This window comes from Misgurnus anguillicaudatus, chromosome 13, assembly GCF_027580225.2.
Source record: "Misgurnus anguillicaudatus chromosome 13, ASM2758022v2, whole genome shotgun sequence".
Taxonomy (NCBI): domain Eukaryota; kingdom Metazoa; phylum Chordata; class Actinopteri; order Cypriniformes; family Cobitidae; genus Misgurnus; species Misgurnus anguillicaudatus.
In genome coordinates this window covers 8,071,002-8,097,956 of record NC_073349.2, presented here as the reverse complement: position 1 = coordinate 8,097,956, position 26,955 = coordinate 8,071,002, and the positions used below count along the sequence as shown (strand labels likewise).

The following is a 26,955-nucleotide window of genomic DNA, read 5'->3' as shown; positions in this document are numbered from 1 at the left end:
CAGTGATTTCAGGCCTCACATGTCTGAGGCTTATTAACAGTTTGTTGGTACAGCAGGTACTTTTAACACAGTCCTTAAATTGAACCATTACCGTATAAGACAAAACACTTGTGACTCCTGCACTAAGGGTAATTAAACGTTATCCCCTTCATGTTCATCTTATGTGACAAACTAAAACTAACATAGATTCAATGATTCTGTGAGCTGTAGTTTTGCAGAGTCAACTTCAAATACTTTAATTAAAACACACAGGATGTGAATTAGAAGTGTGAGAATGTCCAAGCAAAGTTGGAAATGTTTTGTTGGCCTTTAAGATCAATTTATTACGCAGGTCTGGATCTGTGATCTCTTTGTAATTGAGACTGAGCATTTTAATTATGAAGATCTTTGCACAAATAATAAAAGGATAACATGAAATCATATTATATGACCCCCTTTAGCGTATACTGATTGTGTTTGAGATTATTCTCAAGTGTTCAGCACTGCTTGCTACTTGTTTGACTTCATGCGGTGCCGCATGAACAGACAGGCGGATGACATCAAAGTAGCGCGAGCATTTCGATAGCAGTCCACTTTGTCTGAATTCTCAAATCACTCTTGTTGGATTTTGTTGTCATCTGCTTCTCAGTTGTTGTGGAGCCACATGAAGTCGAGGAAGCCTGTTGTATCAGTCACTGTTTAGCTCAACGTAGCAGTCAAAAACACATGGGAGGTCACATACAGGACAAAATCAATGAGACCCAAAATACGGACATCCCGACTAATACGGGACAGTTGGAAACCTAGCTAGAGGGCCTTTTCTGCTTGAAGCCATCTGTTTACAGCCAAATGGTTGACCACTGTGTGTGTATATGTGTCCTGTCACAAAACTCCCACACAACGTTCGTATTGTGATTGAAGTGTGTAGGTCATGATGCACTTTGATAATGAAGCTAAAATATGAATATGAATTTGATTTGTGTTTACTTTGATTATGACTTTAGCCAAATAAGAGTAATTAAAAACCACTGTTTACATCATAGTTTCGCAGTATTGTTTTATTTGAATATTGTTGTGCATGTAAACATTGAAACCCACTTGTTTTAGCCACTGATGCTCCACATCACAGCAGCACATCAAACTGCTTACTTCACAACCAGAAGAAATGAACAGGAGATTTAGTGTCATTTGAGGTTATCAACATATAAACATGCTTTTCACAGTGGAAAAGTTAACACCAAGTTATTCTAAACCCCGGGTTAACGGAATCCTGGGTTATCTGTTTCACGTTTCACACTGTTCGTGCTTAACCAGGGGTTTAAGAGATAACCCTGGGTATTCATAATCTGAAGTTACACATTGTGTATTCCTAAACCCTAGGTCAGGTGTCTAAAACCCTGCTCATACACCTGTCTGTAATTATCAAGCAACCCTGAACACCTTGATTAGCTGTTTCAGCTGTGTTTAATTTGGGTCAAAAGTTATTATATTATATTTTTTACTTTATTTGTTTAAAAAAGCTTTGTTGCATGTTTAATTTTTATTAGGTAATAAAAAAGACAGTCCAATAAGATATTGTAGGTGGAGCAGTAAATGTTCTCAAGAAACAGAGCTTTCATTAAGCTGTTTTGTTGTATGTATTAAATGTTTTTAAAAGTACATTCCATCAATTAATTTCCATGTGGATTTGTCTACATTTAGAGGAATCTCTCTGTAAATAGCAGTTGTTTTGGACAGTAGCACGAGGCGCTGTGCTGATCCCCTTGTCTGTGGCGTAACAGCAACAACACTAAGCTGTGTTCATACAGCGCTGCGCAGATCGAACAAGATATGACATCACAGTACCGCGAGATCAAACTTTATCAATACGTGCTCGAATCGCTCACGCGATACTTCAACGTGACATGCTTTCGGCCTTCCTATCAACGACACTTTTACTACGCAAGTCAGCAGCAGTGGATTCGTTTCCCTGGAAATGCAGACACGTGATAATGACATCACCGCTGTTAGCCCCAATTTCCCGCGAAACAGACTACACGCGCCCATTAAAGGAGGAAAGGTGAGTTCAGTCCTATGTATAATAACATATTTTTGCAAAATATGAAAGATAAGCAGGATTAACATACGATTTGTGAAATATTTTATCTTATTTGACGGTTTGTGGCCAAAAATATTATCTTCCTGAGTAGCCCATAACGATATTGGAATTGGTCAGTAAACAAACATTCGGTTTCAGAGTAACTTAACTTACTTTACTGATCTATTAATGTTGTCCATAAACGACTAAGTGCTTAGTAAAATTATGTGAAATAGCAGTAATAGATTGGGTAATTAGTAATTAATTCTTATTGTTTAATCTGAGTTTCAATCAAGCGATTTTCTTATCATGCAAACAGTGGCACGAATAGCCACAGATATCTTTAAAGATTTTAAGTTGTGTATGTATATCTAAGTTATCTACAGTTGTGTATGTATGTGTGTGTGTATATCTAAGCTATATGTATATTTACAAAAGTATACATGCATGCCTATACATACGTTAGATACATATGTTATACCATTTGTTGGCTATTTGGGTAAACAATTTTAGCAACCTTAATATTATGCTTGATTAATCGATTGATTAATTTAATTATTTTCAGTCATTGCATGTCACTGCAGTCGCCATGATGCTGGGTATACCAAGGCAGAAAAAACGAAATAGACCTCAACAGGATGCTGAGCATCACATTACTTGTAAAACAGACAAGCCTGAGCTTTATGAGCAAGTTATCAGCAAATATAAAGGTAAGATAAATTCTGTAGTATAGACGGTTTTCTTTCATGTACGCAAATGTAAGTTGCAAAGCATAGTTTATTTGTATATGCATACAGACTTTTGATGCATGCGCATTGCGACAAAATGCAACACATCGCCTGGGCTACCTACTTCAAAATCTGTCTGTGCATGCATGATGGAAATTGTGTCACGTGCACTCTACGTGGACTCTTGTGATAGATCCTGCTGACTTAAAGGGGCAATGAATCTGTCGATTTTATTGTTTACTACTGTTGTCTGATGTCTACTTATGATGTTCAAGTGGTTTTTCCATTCAAAAACATCAAAGGCAATAAGTAATAGGTTATTTTGTAACATGGATTAGTTGCTCTCTGGATAATGGTTCGTTTGAAGGGGCGGGCCGCAGTGAAGACCTGGACGTAAACGCCCACTGCTATGATCCCCGTCATTACATGTGGGGAAATGTTTTAAAAACATTGATGTGTAAAAATAGCAGCCGAACACAAAAATATGTTTGAGCCACAAAAGATTCTGGGTGCTAAAGATGATACACATAAATGACAATACGTATAGTAAAGTATAAACAAAACTTTAAACTCAATGTGACTAAATTACCGTAAACAACACAAGTAAGCACGCATCAGAATCTAAACCGCGCCTGATAAGTCCTTATCACTAACTTTGTATATTTCTATTGTGCTTGTGAGGTTGCTCTTACATACACGTAACGTTACAGGGAACTACACTAACCTTTTCCACTGGTGGCACTTGCGCTACCAACTTTTTCAGTTACTTGCGAAAAATATTATTTGTTCTCACATATTTTTTTCAAGTTATATTAAGGCGCTCTGGATAATAATGAACAATAATGAAACTGTGTTGCATACAGATATGCTTTTTATTTTACTTGCCATCTTTTAAACCACATGCCGCCTTGTTTTCTTAAACGTTGCAGTCAGTGTTTCCCACAGATCTGAAATTTACTTGGTGGTGGTAACCGGTAAAAAGGGCAATCATTACCCACTGACAAATAATGGTCTACTATACATATGACGAAGAACTAATAAAGTGTGACACAATACAATACTGATTTATTGAAAATTAATATTAATTTCACATTATATTTCATTAATCTAACCACCCCAAACTTTCTTTGCCATTAACAAAGCTGACACTGTTTGTCAAAGCACCACGAAAACACTTACTGTTTTTGCACTGATATATGAAGCAATTAGACCCCTTTTATCAAACTCAATATAATACAATACTATGTATAGTATATTAATAGACATTGCAGGTCTATAGATTATAAATGTGACTGATGTTATGACTGATGTTATAATGGTAATAATTTCTATTAAATAGGCACTTTTACTGCTTCTGCTCTATCTTTCTATTTCTCTCTTGCCGATTTAAAAAGCTTAATCCACTTATTATTTCAATAATATTATTCCAGTTATTTTATTTTCAAATCTACTTGCTGTCAATGGGCTTGACATTAGCACTGCTTTTTTGCTACAATCTGTGCAAACTTAATATGGATATGGTTTTAGAAAAGATATGGTTTATTAATAATAAGATTATTAAAAACATGTGAGAAAGAAAACGCAGCGCGTGGTCGTAACAAGAACCATCGCCATAGAAACCGAAGGCACGCTAAACTGCACTCGAGCTTTAGCGCGGTAGCGCTCATGGCCGTTTTCCGATCGACATGGGTTATAAACTCAATATTAATCAGACTTGGGACCCAAAGTAATTAAACTAGGACCTAACCGGACCCGACAGACCATTTAAAATATAAACCCGGAACCATACGGGTCCCGCGTCCTCAGTGAAGAAAGACCTCTGCTCAAGTTCAGAAACATGGAAGACACTGCGCTTGCGTCGCGTCGCACCCAATTCATTGAGAAACAGCTGAGCACGCAAACGCACACTGATAGGGAGAGACACGACGTGCTTTCACGCAAAATGAAGCCAACGTGTTGATGTCTCAGAGCACGTTATAAAACGTATTCTTAAAATCCACATTTATGTTTTAATAAATGCTCATAGTAAATCATAGCATATTGTCTAAAACATTAGGTAGCACATTTGCGACCCATTAAAAATTAGGGTCGCAACGGCAGTTCAAAAGGTCGCATATGCGACCATTTTGGTCGCAGTGTAGCTCCCTGCGTTACATACCACAGTTATATGATAAAAAAGCTTTGTTGAGTGTTGGACCTTACAAACGCGACTTGCCTAGATTACCGTATACAACACAGTAAGCAGGCATCAGAATCTAAATTAGGGCTGGTAAGTTCTTTCTTATCACTAACTTTGTATATTTCTATCGTTATATTACAGTCATATTGTTTAAGTGTTGCACCTTTATTAATGGTTTAATGTTTTTAGTAAATTAAAACAGTCAAATATACGTGTTTAGAGACTGATGTTACAACAGGACATATCAAGCGATCTTTTACTAAACGGTAGTGATGCGTAGTAACTTAAATAAAGTAAAATGTTTTACTCACTGTGTATACTGTTGTGTCATTCCTGCCAGATGCAATATTAGTGGTGCTTTTAATCACAGTTTCTCTGCAAATCCAGCACCGACTCATGGCTTCTTTACAAATGAATCCGTGGTACACAAAGTAAACAAACACTCCCCACCTGAGCTGGAACTTCTTCAAAAACAAACTTTAACCACGCATTCCTAATGTTATGTTCCAAGCCTCCGTTAAACAGCGTCTGTGTTCTTCCCATAGACGGTTCTTCCACAACCGAACACTCTGTTGGGTACTTATAACAGATCACCGCGTCAAAATAAAAGTCTCTTAGGAAACATGTTTTCAAAAGTCATTTTGGTTACATTTGGCAATCTTTAAAGACATGTTTACTAGGGGTGGCACGGTTCACAAAACCCTCGGTTCGGTTCGTATCACGGTTTAATGGCCACAGTTCTCGGTTCTGTATGGTTCTTGTTGTTATTTTTACTTTTAATTTTTAACACTTCAGAAATGTATTATCTTATTAATGTAGTAATTATCCATAATTTAGGATACATTATTAAAAAAGTTATATCATGTTATCATGCACAAACTGAATTTGACTTTAAGCACATTATTGGGACCCTCTCTGAGGAAAGCCAGGTGAGATTTTGATACAGCAAGAGGTAAGACATTGATGATTTCAACATGCTTTTCATTTATTTGGCAAAAAAAGGAGAATGTGTATATCCATCTTATGTGCCTTTTTAGCACACAAAGATAACTTGCATTTATCAAACTGCCAACTTCAGTGTAGCTCTTAGATTTATCACTGAGAGGCTGCTTAAATACTGCAGAGAGTATATGTGGACAAGAGAGAAACATAACGTTTACACCTGTAATATTTAAATCCGTCTCTCTTGTCCACTTTTGACCACTTCTGTCCTGATTACTTTGAGGGGCAATTTATGAAATAAGATCGCGCAACTTTCACACGCTAGCAAAATGAAACTACGCGGAAATCAGCCGCTTTAGTTTTATCAATAAAAGGCTAAAAATAGCGCACGTTCACTGTGTTTTCGCGGCAGAAGTCAGAAAAGACGTTCAGTACCTTAGCTTTGATAAATGGGGGGAGAGAAGGCGGTCTCCTGTGGCTGTTCGAACACATTCAACCCATAGACTGCAGTTCTATCTATTGTTTTTTTCCACTGTCATCGTAGGTAACATGAAATAAAAAATGTTTCCACACACCAAACTTATATGACGCTGGCGCATCATCCAACTCCGGGCAGACTTCCATTTCTCTCCAACTTGCCATTTCTACATGTAACATAACCTGCAGCACTCACTCTCCACACCAGTCAACTTTTCTTTCGCGAAAGGGAAACATGCCATCTGAGGCAAGGTCACATACAGGGCACGAGGCTATTGCGCATGCCATGAACCGTGCGACGCACACACGCTCCGAACTGAACGGTTCGGATTTTTTTCATGAACTGTGCCACCCCTAATGTTTACTGATTGTTGAGACACTGCATGGTTTGCTTTACCCCTGACCCACACATGTCACGCAAAGCTGTGGACGGGGCTACAAAAGTGGTCATTGTATATGGGTTTGGGGAGCTGTTTCACTTCTACTCTGACGTCGTATTTCAGCACATTTCTGAATAGACCATTTTCCTGGTAAAGAGGATGTTTTCAGTTTTGAAACTTGCAGGATGTTCATTTAAGTATGATGACCTCTTATATAACTAATTATCAAGGTAAAATTTATTGTTTGATTCACCGCTCCTTTTAATCCAGCCGACAACAACAAAATGAAAGATCCAATTAGGGCTATGTCCAAAATTGTTGGATACCACAGATAAAACTTCAGATCTAGCTATTTTTATTATTGTTTTTGGATAAGAGCTCATGAAAATAATAATTAACTTTAAAGGAACATCAGAACTTACTGGTATTTTTTTCTTTTTAGGACGTGGAGTTTTCACCACTGAATCATTTTTTAGAGGTGATTTTGTCCTTGAATACAGAGGTGAACTTCTGACTTCAGAGGAGAGCCTTGATCGATCTAAACTCTACAATGACGTTGAGAACACATTCTTGTTTGATTTTCAGTGGCATGGCAAAAATTGGTGGTGAGTATAGAGTTATTGTCTTGAAGTAATAGGGCGGTTAAGGGTTAGTTCACCAAAACTCCTGGGTCCTGGTGATCCTCGTCTCTGCACATTTGGTATGACGCACTCAGTACCCAGCTGATGATTTTTATTGTGTGTAAAAAAGCAGACACAAAGGGGCAGTTTTCCATACAGGGTTTAGATTAATCCAGGACTAGGGCTTAGTAATATTAGGACATTTAAAAAAAAAAAAAACATTGCTGTGCATCTTGTGATAAAAACAGTGGCACTGATATGTTAAAGAGCACCTATTGTTTTTAAATTTCCTTTGGTGTGTATTAGTACATGTTAACAATGTGCAAAAGTTACAAACCCCAAAGTAAACCATGACGCGAGTTATCATCTCCAACGTAAATCTCTTTTCTTGGATTACAACAAACACATGGATTGTAGGCAAAAGGTTTACTTCCTGGGGATTGGTGATGTAGACAAGACCGACATTATCATAATTCATCCTGCTTCGAACTCAGCCTGTAAGTTAACTCCTGTAACTCCTGTTAGTAACTGAATCTTTCAATCATGGTAAGAAGTCTCACGTTTCCAGCTGACAGAGCTAATCAGACCAATCACAACATACAGATTAGCTGACCAATTAGGCACACAGCTTTTCAAATCCGTGCGTTTCAGGAAGAGAGTGAAATCTGGAAATACAAAAATAAACCTTATGTGGAAAATAATGTGTTTTTTAACCATAAACCACATGAACACATTATATTATACCAAATACACAAAATAATATTGTTTTTTAGCAATGAAATAGGCGCTCTCTAAGATATCTCAGTGAAAGCTGTTTTCTGTTCAGACAATTCAAACTTGTATTCAAGTCTGCGAATAGACTTTAGCCCTGTTCAAGAATCTGCCCCAAAATGTGTAGAGCAGACCATATAACCAGACCCACTGATGTAAAATGCCTTAAAGCCCAAAAAACTCATTTTGATTTCATGTAGTTGTTAAGATATGTTTACAGAAGTTACTCTTACGAGGTACAGGCATAAAGGAAACAACTGCTGTACAAGATTACAAATCAGTCTCTTATGCTTGGTGGTATTTTTATGTATTTATAGCATGGATGCATCCAAGGAAGATGGGTCCTTGGGAAGACTTGTAAATGATGAGCACAGAAATCCTACATGCAAGAACTGTTGAAGTGAACAAAAAACCTCATCTGTGTCTTTTTGCTGTACGAGATATCCAACCAGGAGAAGAAATCACTTACAGTTATGGAGATTCAGATTGGCCTTGGCGAGCTAAGGTACTGTCAAGTATATCCTAAGAATCTTTAACAATATTTCATGATGACATTTTTCTCTTATGCTGATTTGATACCATATGATTGTGTTCTCATATTTCTCAAATCTTTCATTTAGGTATCATCAACAGAATCCAGTGATAAAAGCCCAGTCAGCAGTTTGGATTTGCAGAAATTGGTAAGTACACAAAACATCTATATTCGGGTTCTATACAGTCATGTGGGAAACTAGCAATTTGAGAGGTTTTTGACATATTGGACAAGCATTTAATCCTCTGTGAAACAATGCCACAACTTCTAAATCGTGCATTTTTTCAGTAAACGTATTCTTGTTTGTTTTTTTAAACAGAGGAATACTGACAGATTTAAAAAGTAGGTTCAGCTAAAGTTACTGTAGGACAGATGAACGTGTACCTTATATTACTGCATCTCACTGTCTTTTATACATCACAGTATAAAACAAAACCATACAAAAGCTTAGCAAATACAGTACAAAATTTACCCCCTAACTCTTCTTTTCTGACTTTCAGTTCCATCAGGCTCCTCCTGTTTCCTCATCTGCCCTGTATAAGGTGTACATCAATGAACCACATAAGCAAGTTGAGCCACAACAGTCAGGCAAAGCAAGTACATCAGAGAATAAAATGGTAACCATTCTATACATGCAGAAAGTATCTTAGGCCGTTTACTTCATCAGATAACTAGTTACACTATATGGACAAAAGTATTGGACGGCAACTTCTAGTGAACACATTTAACTACTCATTTCTGTGAGCACAAATCTTAATGCTACAGCATATAATGATATTTTCCAAAATTGTGTGCGTCTAATTTTATAGCAGCAGTTCGGGCAGAGCTCTTTTCTATTCAAACATGACAATGGTCCCACAATCGATTTTGTATTTTAAAGACATTCAAGTCTTTAATAAATCACAACAGTCGTTATGTAACAAAATGATGGTTTGCGCTGGCACAAGCTGTTAGTAAATCTGGCCCATAGACTCTTCTTACTTTATGTGCTATTATATCTTTTCTAACAGATTTATGGGTTTCCTTATTTAGTTTACTAAACTAAATTTATTTGGCTTGCTCTTACAGGAATAGTCTACTCATTTTCAATATTAAACTATGTTATTACCTTAACTAAGAATTGTTGATACATCCCTTTATCATCTGTGTGCGTGCACGTAAGCGCTGGAGCGCGCTGCGACATTTCGTTCCATTCATTCAATGGTACCAATCAGAGATAAAGTTAGAAGTGACCAAACACATCAACGTTTTTCCTGTTTAAAACGAGTAGTTATACGAGCAAGTTTGGTGGTACAAAATAAAACGTAGCGCTTTTCTAAGCGGATTTAAAAGAGGAACTATATTTTATGGCGTAATAGCACTTTTGGGAGTACTTCGACTCGCCTGAAAAGTCTGCTCCCCTTCTCACTCTCATAATGGGAGAGGGAGGGTGTTACTGCGCCGAGTCGAAGTACTCCCATAAGTGCTATTACGCCATACAATATAGTTCCTCTTTTAAATCCGCTTAGAAAAGCACTACATTTTATTTTGTACCACCAAACTTGCTCGTATAACTACTCGTCTTAAATAGAAAAAACGTTGATGTGTTTGGTCACTTCTAACTTTATCTCTGATTGGTACCATTGAATGAATGGGGCTAAGCTAAATGCTATCAAAGTGTCGCAGCGCGCTCCAGCGCGTGCGTGCACGCACACAGATGATAGAGGGATTTATCAACAATTCTTAGTTAAGGTAATAACATAGTTTAATATTGAAAATGAGTAGACTATTCCTTTAATCTAAACCAGAGCACTTGAAATTAAGCAATATTTTATATTTACTTTTTGTTTTCTATATTTTTGATTGGTTTTGCCTAATGTCTTTGAGTGTCACAGCTTTTAACATTATGTACATTTTACTTTTATTTTAAGATTAATACCTTTTCATATATCCTCAGAAACTCAAAGATTGCCATGAGCGCTTTAACAGAGCACAAATTAAAACGAAAAAGACTGCCATAGAGCCATCACAAGAATATTTCATGGTGAGTAATATTTGGATATGATCATCACATTACTTGATTAGCACCTCAGTCAATTAAGACTTTATTATTTAAAGTGTTAATAGTCGTTGAACAGTTTCCATGCTGCTTTTATTTTTAACTTTTTTTTCAATTATACTTTTAAAGTTACAGACAGTATTATAGCATACACATTTAATGCACCGTCTTAGGCACCCTGTGCTATGTCTACCTCTGTAGAAGCCTTATTGCCCTCATACCCTTCTCCTTCTCCTGTGCAGCCCTCATCACCTGTGAAGACCACATCATGGTCCTCTTCTAATGTGCAGCCCTCATCACCTGTGAAGACCACATCATCTTCCTCTGCGCTTGTGCAGCCCTCATCACCTGTGAAGACCACATCATGGTCCTCTTCTCATTTGCAGCCCTCATCATCTGTGAAGACCACATCATCTTCCTCTGCACTTGTGCAGCCCTCATCACCTGTGAAGACCACATCATCTTCCTCTGCACTTGTGCAGCCCTCATCACCTGTGAAGACCACATCATCTTCCTCTGCACTTGTGCAGCCCTCATCATCTGTGATGACCACATCATCGTCCTCTTCTCTGTTGCAGCCCTCATCACCTGTGATGACCACATCATCGTCCTCTTCTCCTGTGCAGCCCTCATCACCTGTGAAGACCACATCATCGTCCTCTTCTCCTGTGCATCCCTCTACACCCTTGCCCTGTGCTGCTTCCACCCCTGTGATTTCCTCATCACAGGTGTCTGAGACACTGTCTTTAATGGAGGTGGGTAATTGAGATTAGTAAGGACTGTTTAATGTGAATTCACAGACCTAATATTATTATCATCTATGTCATGGTGTAAAGAAGATTTTATGATACAGTTGTATTGTACAGAGTTTCTGTTTGTGATTATCAAACCGTGCCAAGTGTGCCATCTACTAAGGCCTTATTTGCTGAGCTACAGTTTGAAATATATCTAGTTGAAATAACTTTTTTTTACTCTTAAGTGTTTTATTTTTTAAATTATTATTATTATTATTTACATTTAATTATTATATACAATTTTATGTACAGTAGTTTTGTTTGTTCTTTTTCCAGATGCACTCATTAAGGCAATCAAGAAAAAGACAGGTTTGTAATTAACCATGCACTTTATATGCTTAAATGAGTTTCTCTTGTTGAAAATCAGTTGGATTCTGGCAGTTGTCTATCCCATTAAGCAAGTTTTTAAACATTTGTTAAAGAAATAATTTTGCATGATTTAAGTTAGTGTAAAATTTTTCTCATTTAGTATTCTGGGAGTGCCTACAGTGATTCAGATGTTACGGACTACAGTGATGTTGACTATATACCCCAGATCAGCTCAGATGAATCAGATGGAAGTGCTTCTGGACAAAGCAAGGCTGAAAGGAGTTCAGATGGATCAAACAATAAGTCTGAATGTAGTGATCCTAGACCCAACAAACGTTTAAGACATACTAAATCACCCCTTTCAAAAAGGAAAGCTGAAGAGGCAGGTAGTTCATCTGCCAAATGTATGACAGCAATGTCATCAAAAAGGATGAAATGCCAAACTGAAGAGACCGAAACCTCATCTGACAAAAAGACTTTGGTTCAGTCAATGCCATCACCACAAAAAAAGAGCAGGTCATATAACAAAAAACAGTATTGCCTTTATTGCTCTAAGCCATATGCAAAAATGGCAAGACACCTTGAGTTTGTACATCGCAATGAAGTAGAGGTTGCAAAGGCTGTAGCTTTCCCAAAACGTTCCAAAGAACGAAGAGTCCAGTTAAACCTTCTTAGAAAAAGGGGCAACTTTGCCCACAACACAGATGTGGTGAGAAAAGGGGAAGGTGAGATGATTGCCTGCTACCGTCCAAAAAAGTGCAAAAACCCCAAAGAATTTATCCACTGTATTCACTGTCAAGGCCTTTACAACAAGCTCAGCCTATGGAACCACAGTAAAAACTGTCCACTTAAACCGAAGGATGATGAAGCTCAGGGCAGAAAAAGAGTAAGATCTCTTTGTGCCCTAAAAACACCTGTTGGCTTAGAGGTGAGTAAAGGTTTCAAGAAAGTACTTTCCCTGATGAACTATGACGAAGTTTCAAGGGTGATTCATAGTGACAGATGCATCATGCAACTGGGAGAGCACATGTTTAACAGGATGGGATCTGATGTGACCAAACATGACTACATCCGACAGAAAATGAGAGAAGTTGGCAGACTTCTTCTTGAAGCAAGAAGGATAACCCCACTGAAAACAATGGAGGACTTCATGATACCAGCAAACTTCAAACATGTCATATCAGCTGTGAAAGTTGTGTCTGGCTTTGACGAAGAGAAGAACTCTTACCGCATTCCCTCTTTAGCCCTCAAACTTGGACATTCTTTAAAAAAGATCTGTAGCATTGTTGAAAGTAATGCGATGATGTATGGAGACCATGAGCGTGCTGAGTGTGCTCGAGACTTCAGAAAAGTACACCAAGCAAGGTGGAATTAATACATTTCTGCTGGTGCTATAACTACATTGAAGGAAGCCAAGTGGAATGCACCACAGATCATTCCTTTCACTCAGGATGTCAAAGTCCTGCACGCACATCTAGAAAAGAAACGGGATAAATTCCTTAATAAACTTAAAAACTGCCCCTCTGCAGACAGCTATGCTGCTTTGGCCAAAGTCACACTCTCCCAAGTTATCCTGTTCAATAGACGAAGAGAAGGTGAGGTGTCACGGATGCTTTTGTCAGCTTTTCAAAGCCGGGATTCTTCTGAGCTGCATGAAGACATAGCCATCTGTCTTTCTGAGTTCGAGAGGAAGCTATGTAAACACTTTACCAGAGTAGAGATCCGTGGTAAGCGAGGGAGAAAGGTCCCTGTCCTCCTCAAACCTTCATTGGTTTCTGCCATGGAGCTGCTTGTTGAAACACGTGAGGCTTGTGGTGTCCCAAATGAGAATCCTTTTATGTTTGCCAGATCTGGTGCAATGTCTGCCTACAGAGGAGGAGAGTGCATAAGTAAAGCTGCTCGTGAATGTGGCATTAAGAATCCTGAAGCTCTTTCCTCAACCAGGCTCAGGAAACACATAGCTACCATGTCAAAGATTCTCAACCTTGATGAAAATGAAGCAGATCAACTGGCTGATTTTCTCGGTCACGATATAAGGATCCACAGACAGTATTACCGGTTACCAGAGGGGACATTGCAGCTGGCAAAAATGAGTAAGGTTTTAATGGCAATGGAGAAAGGAACACTGTCCAGCTTTAAAGGAAAGAGACTTGATGACATTGAAATCGACCCAAATGGTATGTATGAAATTAGATTTTTGTGCGCGTCTGTGCTTTACATATTTGCAAATCTGTATCTTTCATCATCTTTTGCAAAAAATACATTGACGGATTCCTTTTATTGTTATAGAGCAACTTGAGGCCGAAGGTGATACAATGTCAAGTGATGAAGAGGATTGTAGTGACTTGCCTCAGACAACATCACCAGTACCAGCAGAGACTGATCAACCATCTGCTTCCCAGAAAGATCAAGGTAAAAAAAATCTTTAAACTACACAAACAGCAAGAAATGGCAAACCCTGAATTACTAAATACAATACCTATAGGCAACAGTAGCAAGACAGGAGCTTTTCAAAATTTGAGTTTGTTGTACAGTCAGTTTGAAGAAATAGATAAACATATATTATGTGATTTGTCAATTATTCACTAAGGCTGCGTTTACATTTTGCATTAACATGCGATCTCGGTGATCCGTTCACGCAGATCCGATCATTCGTATATCAGGACACGGCGCGTTTACATTTGTCACATAAATGTGGCTTCTGTATCTGGATGTGTGATCTGATCCCGTGTGGGGAGACGCGCGCTGGGTGGATAGCTGTCAATCAAAATGGGTACAGCTGTCTTTAGCCACATGATTTAGGGTTTTCGCGCTAACCGCAATCCCGTATTGTACAGTGCTACTGAGAAGCCAACAGCAGAGAATAACTAGCAACCCCAACAACCGTGATGTTCACATTTTAAGCGTTATATTTTTAAGCTTTAAAAGCCTTATCTTTAAAAGCCTTATAGCGTCCGCACCGCTGATGAATGTCCTGTTTAACTTTACCTGAACTTGACTTTCACCCGCATGCTTTAAATCAACAACAAAATCAGCGTGAAACATGACCGACTCCACTGTTTTATTCTGCCTTAATAACGGGCTTTTGGCTCTGCCTAAACTTATATGTATATTTATATTTTAACCATAAACTGTTGTTAGTTATGTTTCCTGGTAATTTTAATATGATTTAATTAAAAGAGCTAACAATTTCCTAAATTTCCTGTTCATAGTGCGTAGAAGTAGGCTAATGTAATTTACAAACACATTTAAGTAACCTTGCATAAAACCAACACTGAATAAATGTATTTGGTTAATGTTGTTATGGTTTGTACGTGTTTTAAAGTAACTTAAAATGTGTTAAATGAGACAGAAACAGCCATAAAGAAGCGCAACATTCACGTTGATATGTCACCATGGAAACTCAAACATTGTAACGACCTGAATTCTGCCATTAAATATTAAATCTCTCTATGAATAGGAACATATAACATATGCCTGAATAACTTAAATACAGTCAGCAGTGTTAAAATGCTTTTGAATATCGATTTATTAGGATACTTTTAAGCGTAGCTTCCATTGCTCCACAAATATGAATGTATGCGTCTCTCACCTGCGCTCCATGACCTAACGTCCTTTATTTTTGACAGCTGTCAGTGAGAGGAGATGATAGTGGGCGGGTTTTTTGTGACGTTGACCTGTAAATGCAGATACGATGGCTGGATTGCGTTTACATTACACTGAGATCCGATCACAATGCGTCCTCGACTACCTCTGCATCAGGACACACAGATCGGATAACATTCAGATCACAGACGCGTTTACACTTGTCTTTTCAATGTGTATGTGGACAACATCCGGATACAGGTCGCATGTTAATGCCAAGTGTAAACGCAGCCGCCTTCTGCCTACACTGTTATGTGAAAAACCTGCAATGAAATTCACATACACAGTATGATTTTTATTTACATTGTTATATTTAAATGCATCAATGCAGAATACTTAATTATAAAAAGGATTTTACTATACACCTGTAATATGGTAAATTGGGTATATACAAGTCTTAAAAACAGTAATATGTGCCCCGTCACGGAAACCAGTGACACAAGTCGGCAGAACAACTTTTGAGCTAATGATAGAAAAGCATTTTTATATTTTTTGCAGAATCTGTTGAGATCACGAAGTTGCCTCTACATGTTTGATATAGCAGTATTTGTATATTTAAAAGGGTAAATTTTGAGGTTGATATCTGCTTTTTTTACGCAGTTTCTAGAATGCAGTAGGTGGTGTCGTCGTCTGTGTGCATTTACATACTGGATAAGCCAGCTTTTGTTTCTTTTGTTATTGCCCCTGCCCTCAGCGTGGCTACTTACCTCTTTAGAAGGAGCCCCACTGTAGCCCAAACCAACCTATGTTCACTAAAATGGTTGTTTTTACCAAAAATACTCACAGTTAGGAGTCTTCTTCGTTTCATAGCTATTCGAGCTATTCAAGAAATCTTACGGAGTAGTCTAATTTCGACTCGCTCTTGCAGTACTTTGACGTCATCCGCCTGTCAGTTCTTGCAGCGCCACATGAAGTCGAACACACAAAAAAGTCACACAATGATTGTTGAATTCGTTATGTAATTGGCTACGTATTTTGTCTATCAATATTTGCCATGAAGTCATTGGCTGATGGAGGAACAATCGAGCGATACAGTGATATAAAGTGTTACGACGTAAATGGTCATCAGATTATATATTATAATCTATTACCAGACTTTCATTCGAAATCTGATGTAAACAATAGACTATATATTTCTATATTTCATGGCATTTGTGGACAAAAATTGTCATTGGATGATTCACACGTCTGAAACAGACTAGATGCGACTTGTGATAAACACAAAAAGTCCTGTTTATTTTTTGTCTGTTGTCATCCAGACTTCTTTCACAAAAAACTACATATGATGATAGAGCATCTGTATCTCAAAACGGCTTTACAGGGTGTATGGCTTAGCTAAATGAGATGTAAATGAGCCCTATTGTCACTCCCAGCAGAACAGAGGTGAAAATGATCCAAACTTTAAAAGGCTATATCTCCGCTTTGCGGTCTTTTGAGTTCCTACATTCAAATGGCCACAGCTTCTCCAAATATGATCAGATTCCCATGTGTTACACATCGCTGGAAAGCTTAGATACTACACATTAAGAATCTGCCCCAGACTTGTGTCCCTACTTTCCGTGTTCGGTCACATATCTAAAAATTACAATGTTGGCGTTTTGGTGTAATATCAATTTCTTTTTAGTAGTGCTGCAACGACGCGTCGACGTCATCGATTACGTCGACTACAAAATACGTCGACATGCGTAAAATGCGTCGACGCGTCACGCTGTTTACATTCATCTCGCGTAATGGCTGCTTCTGCTCCTGGAAATGTTTTCCATACATTGATTTGTTTGTGTGCGCCACAAAATCAACAATGGTCGCAACATTTACATTTTTATTTTCATTTAAAACGGCTTCATTTATTGTTGTGAGCGCTCAGTGGTGCCTCTCTTGTGCACGTGCGCTCTCTCTCTTTCTCTGCGTGAAGCCCCTAGACAGCGCCTCTCATACATGACACTGAGTGAAAGAATTAAAAGTTGGATGTGTTTTCCGTGCGGATTCCTGTGTACTTGCATTTTCACGTAAACGTCTGTTACTGACAGAGAAGACGACTGATTCGAGTTTATCATGAAAGGTTAGCAGTGTTTTCCCACACACAATGGTTCTCTATGTGCTTGTGCGCGAGCTCTCTCTCTCCTATGCCCGCGCATGTCTTCTGTAGTAACTCTGTGTAATGGCAATTTTTTTAATTTGCGCCGAATTGTCTGCGATGCCGCGTTTATAAATCAAAATTTTAGTAACTTAGTAGTTAAAGTAACAGCTGGTTGAATTAAACACAAGGTTATTGGGTCATGTTTTGTCACTATTTTAATAGTCTTTGGGGTGGTTTCCTGGACAGAGATTAGTTTAAGCCAGGACTAGACCTTCGTTTAATTAGGAAATATAATTAGTTTAAACAAACATGCCTTACTAAAAACATTACTTGTGTGCATTTTGAGGCCAAACTAAGGGCACTGATGTATTTAAAGTAGGGCTGTCAAAATAAACGCGTTAATAACGCGTTAACGCAAATTCATTTTAACGGCACTAATTTTATTAACGCGCGATTAAGGCAACACGCAGTTTCTGTTTGACCCACAGCTGGATGAATTGAGACGCAGCAAGTGACTGGCGCTGTCTAGATGAGTCGGAGCTTTTCATAAAAATAAGAACATTAAGCTCTAACCAATGCTCTATATGGTAATTAAACATCTAAAATGCACGTTTTCTGCACGTGCAGTTTTCTTTATCTGCACGTTTATCTGCAGGTGTACCGTCCCAAATCCATATAGAGCAAAGATGCGTCTTCTTTCACTTTTTAGTTTCGTTTTAAAAGCATTCAGAAATTATAGAAAATAGACCGCAGGACTTTCTTGATGTTAAAATAATTATTAAGAGAGATAAAGTTCGGGATCTGATTGATGTTAAAAGAGTTATTAAGAGTGACAAGGCTCAAAAGCGATGTCTGACACAGACGTCTGACTCTGAAGCGCATGCACACAAATGCGCGAGTGCGTGACACTTCGTGCTATTTATACGCATCTTCAGGAGACTGGGCTCGATATATATAGACATCTAACACGAAATTACAGGTTTAAAAATATCTGTTTTGACAAGAATTCACGCAGGTATGACCTATAATCTGTTATATCTGAAGTGAATGTTTGGTTAACTGTTAAGGAAAAGTATCTGTTGTGTCATTTATATTAAACCCTTGCATTATCCTACAGTCTTAAAGTGGTCTGTCTCAATGTCAAAATTAAACAATAAAAGAAAAACATGTATGTATATTGATATTGTTTTTGCTCTGCATTAACAGGTATAGTTCTGTCATGCTTTGTCAGATTCCAACAATTGGTCCAATTGTTTTGAAGTTTTTTAATAGAGAATGTTAAAATATAAATGACACATTTTTGAAAATTTGCTCATCCCAACTCAATTTGCCAGCACAGGTCACAAATGATGCAGCAGCAAACAGAAATGGAGAAAGAACAAGGTCTTCTAAAGCCAAAAACATTTATAAAACTATGGCTGATGGTTCTGTTGAAAATGTAAACAGGCTGTTGTAGACATACATGTGCATATAGCATATATATTATCCAAATCCATGCTGATTAGAGCATTAAAATCTTAAAAAGTGTTACATTTAGGTAAATTTAGAACAGATAAAATGTGCGATTAATTTGCGATTAATCGCGAGTTAACTCATGAAATCATGCGATTAACTGCGATTAAATATTTTAATCTATTGACAGCCCTAATTTAAAGATATGTCAGTGGAAGATGTTTTCAGTTTGGACAGCTCTTATATTTATTTTAGTCTAGGACTAGTCTAATCCCTGTCTGGAAAAACGCCTCTATATGTCTGACAACAGAACAGATAAAATGTGAAAATAGCATTCAGTTGTGTTAAAATACAATAAAACAACCAATGACTGTCAGATCAGACAGAGAGTAGAAAACAGATTATCCAACAGATTAAATAGCTAATCAAAAAAAGAACACTATTAATAAAAAAATAATTGTTAGAGTAGTCGACTAATCGGAAAAATAATCGCTAGATTAGTCGACAGAAGAAATAGTCGTTAGTTGCAGCTCTACTTTTTAGTGATCTGGCTCCCAACTGCATGAATATTGCTTTTCAAGCTACTTTGTTTGAACTTGAAATGTCAAAGTTCAATATCTATGTAGATGTTCCTCTGTGTGGCCAGGTTATGTTTCCTCATGTCATATTCTCAAGGGCTAGGCTTCATTTATATGGGTATAATATTTAAATTACTATTGTTTTCATTCGCCACATTTATCAACACCCATTCATTTGTGTGATGGAATTGGCCACATGAAAGTTTAATGAATCACACATGAGTGGTGTTGTAAGATTATGTTTGCGCATGGATTTGCGCTTGTTTCTACATTTGATTGATAAATAAATCCCATTGACTTAAGTTGTAATAAGGATATGATTTTTCACTTTATAGGTTCATCAATACCTCCAAAAAGAAAATGGGAAGAAGTTGAGGTAAAAGCTGTTGAAAAACACATGATGAAGTTCATAAAGACATGCAAAGTTCCTGGTAAGCAAGACTGCGAGAGATGCATTCAAGCAGAGCCAGAAGCCTTGAAGGAACGTACGTGGACTGGTGTGAAAAATTATGTGCGAAACAGGATCACCACTTTAAAAAAACAGGGTGGATTATAGGGGAGCAAATAAAAAACACTTTTCTTTTTACTGTAAAAAAACAGAGCATGGTGAGGAAAAGTTGCCATGTTACAAAAACATAAAATAATGAATGCCTTTTTTAGAATAACTTTTTAACATGTTTAGGGCTGCAAAATGATGAATTATGACTAATCGTTTGCAGAATAAAAGTTTTTTTTTACATCATATGTGTGTATACTGTGTATAATAATTATCTATATATAAATACACACACATGCATGTTTATATTTAATAAATATTTACATGTGTATATACATTTTTATGTTTATATGTAATTTATATTATATAAACACTTAAAATATAAATAGATTTTGTTTCTTCAAATTATACATTCATGTGTGTATATGAGCTACATAATTATTATACACAGTACACACATATATGATGTAAACAAAAGCTTTTCTTCTGCAAACGATTCATCATTTTGTATGTTTGTAATATATAATAGGTTCCTTTCAGACAAACTGTATTTATACTTTACACATCATGCTCTGTTTTTTTAAAAATGAGTGAAAATAGTAAAGAAGAGTAAAGGTGTATGAAGAGGGAGAACTTGTTTGAGTACAGGAGGAAACAGAATATTAATGAGGTAAGCAAGACAGGAGAAGAGAGAGGATTGAATGTAATGGTTAGATGATAATTTCTGTAAAAAGCTGAGGAAAGCAAAAAGAACAAGCTGCACTGACAAATTTCTAATTTTCATTCTTTGTTTACATGTATGTTTACATGTTGTTATATGTTTACATGTTGCTATTTTTTCTGTCAACATATTCTGTTCTATATGCACTTTTAAAATATGTCAGTATTGTTTATTTCCTTTAATTGTAATTACAATTGTTCAATGTAGACAGAAGTTAATTGAGTGAACTGAAAGTAAAGAGATAAAAGGAGAAGCAAAGATAAAAGAGAAGAGGGAGGAGCAAAAGGAAAGTGAAGTGGGAGGAGCAAGGTAGAAGGCAAGAAAGTAAAGGTGAAGAAAAGAGTGAAAGAGTTCATATCAGTTTCATTGATTATACTGTCCTATATTTTATACTGACACTTTTATTGGCAAACTAAAATGCACTTAACTTTTAAGTAACTGTGTTTATGGTTAAGTGCTGTTACTGGTATTGCCAAAACTTCTGACATTTATAGCATGCATTTGCATGGTAAATAAATGGTTTGGAAGTCATTTTTCCTTGTTTTCTTGTAGTCCTCAAAGTGACTTAAAATCTGAGTTTGTGTATGACCAGAGACCCCGAAGTGACCTAAAATCTGAATTTGTGTATCAACCAAAGTCCTCAAAGTGACTTAAAATCTGACTTTGTGTATCAACAAAGTCCCCAAAGTGACTTAAAATCTGAGTTTGTGTGTCAACCAAAGTCCTCAAAGTGACCTAAAATCTGAGTTTGTGTATCAACCAAAGTCCCCAAAGTGACTTAAAATCTGACTTTGTGTATCAACCAAAGTCCTCAAAGTGACCTAAAATCTGAGTTTGTGTATCAACCAAAGTCCCCAAAGTGACTTAAAATCTGACTTTGTGTATCAACCAAAGTCCTCAAAGTGACTTAAAATCTGGGTTTGTGTATCAACCAAAGTCCCCAAAGTGACTTAAAATCTGACTTTGTGTATCAACCAAAGTCCTCAAAGTGACTTAAAATCTGGGTTTGTGTATCAACCAAAGTCCCCAAAGTGACTTAAAATCTGACTTTGTGTATCAACCAAAGTCCTCAAAGTGACTTAAAATCTGACTTTGTGTATCAACCAAAGTCCTCAAAGTGACTTAAAATCTGGGTTTGTGTATCAACCAAAGTCCCCAAAGTGACTTAAAATCTGACTTTGTGTATCAACCAAAGTCCCCAAAGTGACTTAAAATCTGACTTTGTGTATCAACCAAAGTCCTCAAAGTGACTTAAAATCTGAGTTTGTGTGTCAACCAAAGTACTCAAAGTGACCTAAAATCTGAGTTTGTGTATCAAACAAATTCCTCAAAGTGACTTAAAATGCAAGTTTGTGTTTCAACCAAAGTGAATTTATTTTATGTTGTTGTGTATGAATTGTGTATGACCAGACTGCCCAAAGTGACTTAAAATATGAATTTGTGTATCACCAGAGTCTTGGATTTCAAGAAAGCAATAATTTTGGTCTATTGACATTAACTAGGCCAGTGGTTCTCAACGTTATTCCTGGAGGCCCACTGCTCTGCACATTTTCTAAGTCTCCCTTATTTAACACACCTGATTCAAATCATTAGTAGAGATCACCATGAACTAAACTAAGGCTGCGTCCGAAACCGCATACTGTATAGTAGGTACTGAATTAGATGAAGTACCTACTTACTTAGCGTTAAAACAGTAGGTACTGTATAGTATGAATCCTGGTAGTATGAATGAGATTCGGACGTACTACATCCGCCATGTTGCTACATCACGTGACATACGTCGTCATCACGTCATGTCATTTCAGCGCGAAAACAACCGCATGTCTCGTCTTCTTCGTTGGATAACTCCTCTCCCGGGGCATCATGGGATAGTGAAGCGTCCATCGTATGCACACTGCAAAATCTAACCGGAAGTAGTAGGTCATCCGGGTACTTTTCGCATACTGTTTTTCGAATACTATGTATTCGGACATACTACTTGCCTCGCCTACTGCTTTTCGCATACTATATAGTAAGTAGTAGGCTGTTTCGGACGCAGCATAAGTCTGTCAGATAAGAGAAACATACAAAATGTGCAGAGCAGTGGGCCTCCAAGAATGGAGTTGAGAACCACTGAACTAGGCAATTCCTGTCTTTTATGTATGTTGAAGTAGTATATATTCATAAAACAGCTTACCAATCAATAATCACTAAATAATAGAAGAACTTAACTGTAACCGCTGTATATCTGCACTAGGCTGTTTTCAAGTCAGTATTTGAACTTTGAATTGTAATGTTGCTTATTAGAGTGAGTCATATACAGCATAATCTTAAAGTCCTCAAAGGTTAACATAATCAGAGTTTGTGTATCACCATTGTCCTCAAAAGTCGACTAGATCAGAGTTTGTGTTTGTCCTCAAATTGGACATAAAAAATACTGTCCCCAAAGTGAAGGCAAAATGTCAGGTCTGGAAAGAAGGCTTTTATTGAAAATATCAACTGGTATCTGTAATGAGGGCATTTCCAGTAGTGCAGGGATATCTTTATTTTGTCTCTAGACCCTTCAGAAAGGGGTGTACCCAAAGGTAGGGTGTTCAGTCATACGTCCCCACTTGGTAGATAAGTAGGTATGTGTGTGTGTGTGTGTGTGTGTGTGTGTGTGTGTGTGTGCGCGTGCGTATGCATGAGTGGGTGTTTATACTGTATTACATGTTTTTCTCTGTTCTTGCTACCTTTTTGTATTTAAGAGTATATATAACAAAATAATAGATGTTGGTGGCGGGGTTTGGGGGTAATTCATTTTTTTCTGGGGGCGGCCAAGGGATGGTTCGCCCAGGGCGTAAATCTAGCCAGGACCGCCACTGGGGAAGCGTTTTCTCTTGATTGACGAGATATCTCGTCAATGGCGGGGAAAGAGTTAACAACAGATTCTTCATATATCTTCATCCATAGATTAACACATACAGTAACAAATGTACTGCTCATGATTAGTTCATGTTAGTTAATACATTAACCAATGTTAACAAATGAGACCTTATAGTAAAGTGTTACCAATAATTTAATAGGCCTCTAGAAATTAATATTATGCTTTTATATCTTGAAATGTCATGTCCTTGTCCTCTTTTGTGACCAGATGATGTATCTTTAGGATAGCAGTTAAAGAAAGAGCTCATTGGATTAAACAAGGAGTTACTGGGTTGTGGGTCGTTACTGGGTTGTGTTTAGTCACTATTTTGTAGACAACAGAACAAAAAATATGTAAAATAGCATTCAGTTGTGTTAAAAAGTAATATAATGTGACAGATCAAAGAGTAAAACATGACGCAATGACGTCACATATATGATAATTGGCGTGTGACGTCATCACCACCACTGTCTCTCAAAATCCTGTGGGAACATGGAAAAAACATATATAAACATATATGTTTCACTATAGGTTTTGATATAGGTTTTACATATATGTGACATATATAAAATTGTCAGTTTTCCTATATTATATGTACATATATGTAAATATATGTGCTTATATGCACATATATGTTAACCTATATATTGGTAAAATTATTAAAATCTGTAGCTGCTATTTTTCTGACAACACACTTTGTGTTGTTTTAACACATCTTGTCCCTTTTCTTTATTTAAACTCAAAATCAAAATGGAATGACACATAGTGTGCTAAATAGGATTAACACATCCTTTCATAGAGTGTAGTTAAATTAGCCTGACGTTGTCATACTCAATTCTAGTCAGAATTTGAGTCTGATACCGCTCCATTGAGCTATAATTATGAGGCGTGTCTCAACCGAAAAATGCCTCTGCACTCAATTGGATAGACCTACGACCAATCAGATCAACCGTGTGTGTAACGTATGTTGAAATTACGTCTTTGCAGCCTGAGCTAACTGCTAGTTATTTCTCTTTGACACTCACATTGTGTTTATACTGTGTTAGCGAATGTACATCAACACCTATTATGTTTACAACATTTCGTTTATATCACAACATGAAGTATTTACTAAGTCATAGAGTAAGACTATCTCTTACCATTTGTACGTTAGGTGAACTTCATCCACGACGATACCCATTACGTTTGCTTGAAAATATTGGAGCCTAGCATGTCCCTCCACCTTATTCAGCAACCACGATTCCGGGCTTCCGAAAAGAAGCTGGCAACGACCGCTAATTATATCCATCTCGTCGTGCATGCTGAGTTGCATCGCCGTGATAACGTTAGCCTTTTCAGTTGCGACCAACTTTTGCCGAATAGGACATCAACAAATGCCCTGCTCGCGTTTCTCTGTTCCTCTTTTAAAATCAATGCTCTGTCGATATATTTTAGAACAGACTCAATGTCAGAATCCACACATCTGAACTCTACAGCGGCAGCCATTCAACACACGCGCTCTTTGGTGACGTGGTTCATTACGTTACTGTTGATTATCTGTTCTTCATCGTATAAAGCCCGCCCTGACAATTTGATTGGTTCGACCAGCATTTGTCCTAAAATAGTAGCTCCTCAACGGAGAAACCCCAGACCCATCTTCCCGTTTACAAAATCTTGTGGGCGGGGCTAAGATGGGCTGGCACCCAGGCTATAGTTAAATTCCATAAAATGCCAATTACATGTGACACAAATTTCATGTGTTTGCACATACATAAGTTCTTGCATTTTTTTTGTTAGTTCTAAGTTATTGCCTTGATAATAGAAAATATGAGCTGGGCATGTATGACATTTGCCAAAGTGAGATATGAGCTACAAAATGACCAGATCCTGCTTTATAGGAGACATAACTTATAGGGCTCATATGTGGATATAAAGAAGCAATACAGGAGACCTATATGGCCTGTATATGCACATATATGCACCTCAATTTTGCATATATGCAGCATATATATTATCATATATGGGCATATATGGTGTATATGTGCAGCATATATGTGCATATTAGCTGCATATGGGTTTCATATATGTGCATATATATTATTATATATGTGCATATATGCTGTATATGTGCATATTAGCTGCATATATGTTTCATATATGCACATATATAAAATATATAGGTTCTTTCCATGAAACACTGCACTATAGGGCGTTTATTAGAATTTGGAAGTAAATTAAGCAGCGCGTAGGGTGACGAATTGTTTTGATTGATCCGGGCAGTTAGGTGTGAGTGGGTAGGAGTTATTTATAGAGGAACCAGAAGCTTTGTCTCCTGCGTAAAGCACAACATATTAAAAGTTGGACGAGAGGAGTTATTTACGGAGTAGTTTATTTGCTACGAGAGTAGCGCATTGCTTGTGTTCTCAGCCGAAAGCGGGGATGCGGTGAGCTGGAGCAGCGGAAGCTTTTCCTGCATACTGACAACGTATTGCTGTTCTTGGCTGTAAACAGGAATAGCAAGCCTCAGGCCCAGTTTATATTACAGTATTTGCGTTTTAAAACAGACTTTTAAAATGAAATCGATCCTTGTTTATACTGGCATTTTGATCCCATTAGGCAGTGATATTGTTGACTGCCACCTTCTCATTATGACCAAGTTAAAGGCCATATCCAGCAACTGTTGGAGACAGGAATTGTGCAACCTAGTTCGAGTCCTTATTCGTCGCCCATAGTGATTGTGCAAAAGAAAGTGGTTACATCCAAGTGCTAGTTGCAGAAGTGGACAAGGCCAAGACAGCTTATTGTACGGCGTTTGGACTTTTTGAGTAAAATCATATGCCGTTTGGTCTTTGTAACTCACCAAGTATGTTCCATAGGTTGATGGAGAGGATTTTTGGAGATCAAAGCTTTCAAGCGCTTCTTCTTTACTTGGATGATATAATAAATCTTTTTGACCTCTTTTGACGAACACTTGAAGCGCTTGGAACTCGTCTTTAACCATCTGCACAGTAACCACCTTAAGTTAAAGCCATCGAAATGCCATTTTTTTCAAAGAGAGGTAAAATATCTGGGACATGTCCTTTCTGCCTCGGGGGTAGCCACCGACCCGGACAAAGTCAAAGCAGTAGCAGAATGGAGACAGCCAGCCCTAAGATATTTTTTGGGGTTTGCATCGTATTACCGTCATTTTGTGGAGGGTTTTGCAAAGATTGCCATCCAGCTGCATACACTGGTGGTGCAGATGGAGACGGGCTTCAAGTCTAAGTCCCTGGCCAAGGCATTGGGAGATGACTGAAC

General features: G+C 37.5%; 1 protein-coding gene across 2 annotated transcripts; it reads left to right on the top strand.

The window, feature by feature from the left end:
• Window positions 1–21,326, top strand: LOC141369276 (uncharacterized). Of its 2 annotated transcripts, XM_073874951.1 has the most exons (12): window positions 1–2,038; window positions 2,622–2,766; window positions 7,205–7,367; window positions 8,471–8,658; window positions 8,774–8,833; window positions 9,186–9,302; window positions 10,622–10,708; window positions 11,302–11,478; window positions 11,794–11,826; window positions 11,987–14,003; window positions 14,116–14,238; window positions 19,914–21,326. In XM_073874951.1, exons 4-10 carry the CDS (start codon window positions 8,515–8,517, stop codon window positions 13,199–13,201), a joined length of 1,833 nt encoding a protein of 610 aa, XP_073731052.1. In that variant the 5' UTR covers window positions 1–2,038; window positions 2,622–2,766; window positions 7,205–7,367; window positions 8,471–8,514; the 3' UTR covers window positions 13,202–14,003; window positions 14,116–14,238; window positions 19,914–21,326. The 2 variants fall into 2 exon arrangements, with proteins under 2 accessions (XP_073731052.1, XP_073731051.1); XM_073874950.1 differs by having other exon boundaries at window positions 1–2,766.
• Window positions 21,327–26,955: the final 5,629 nt, after the last annotated feature.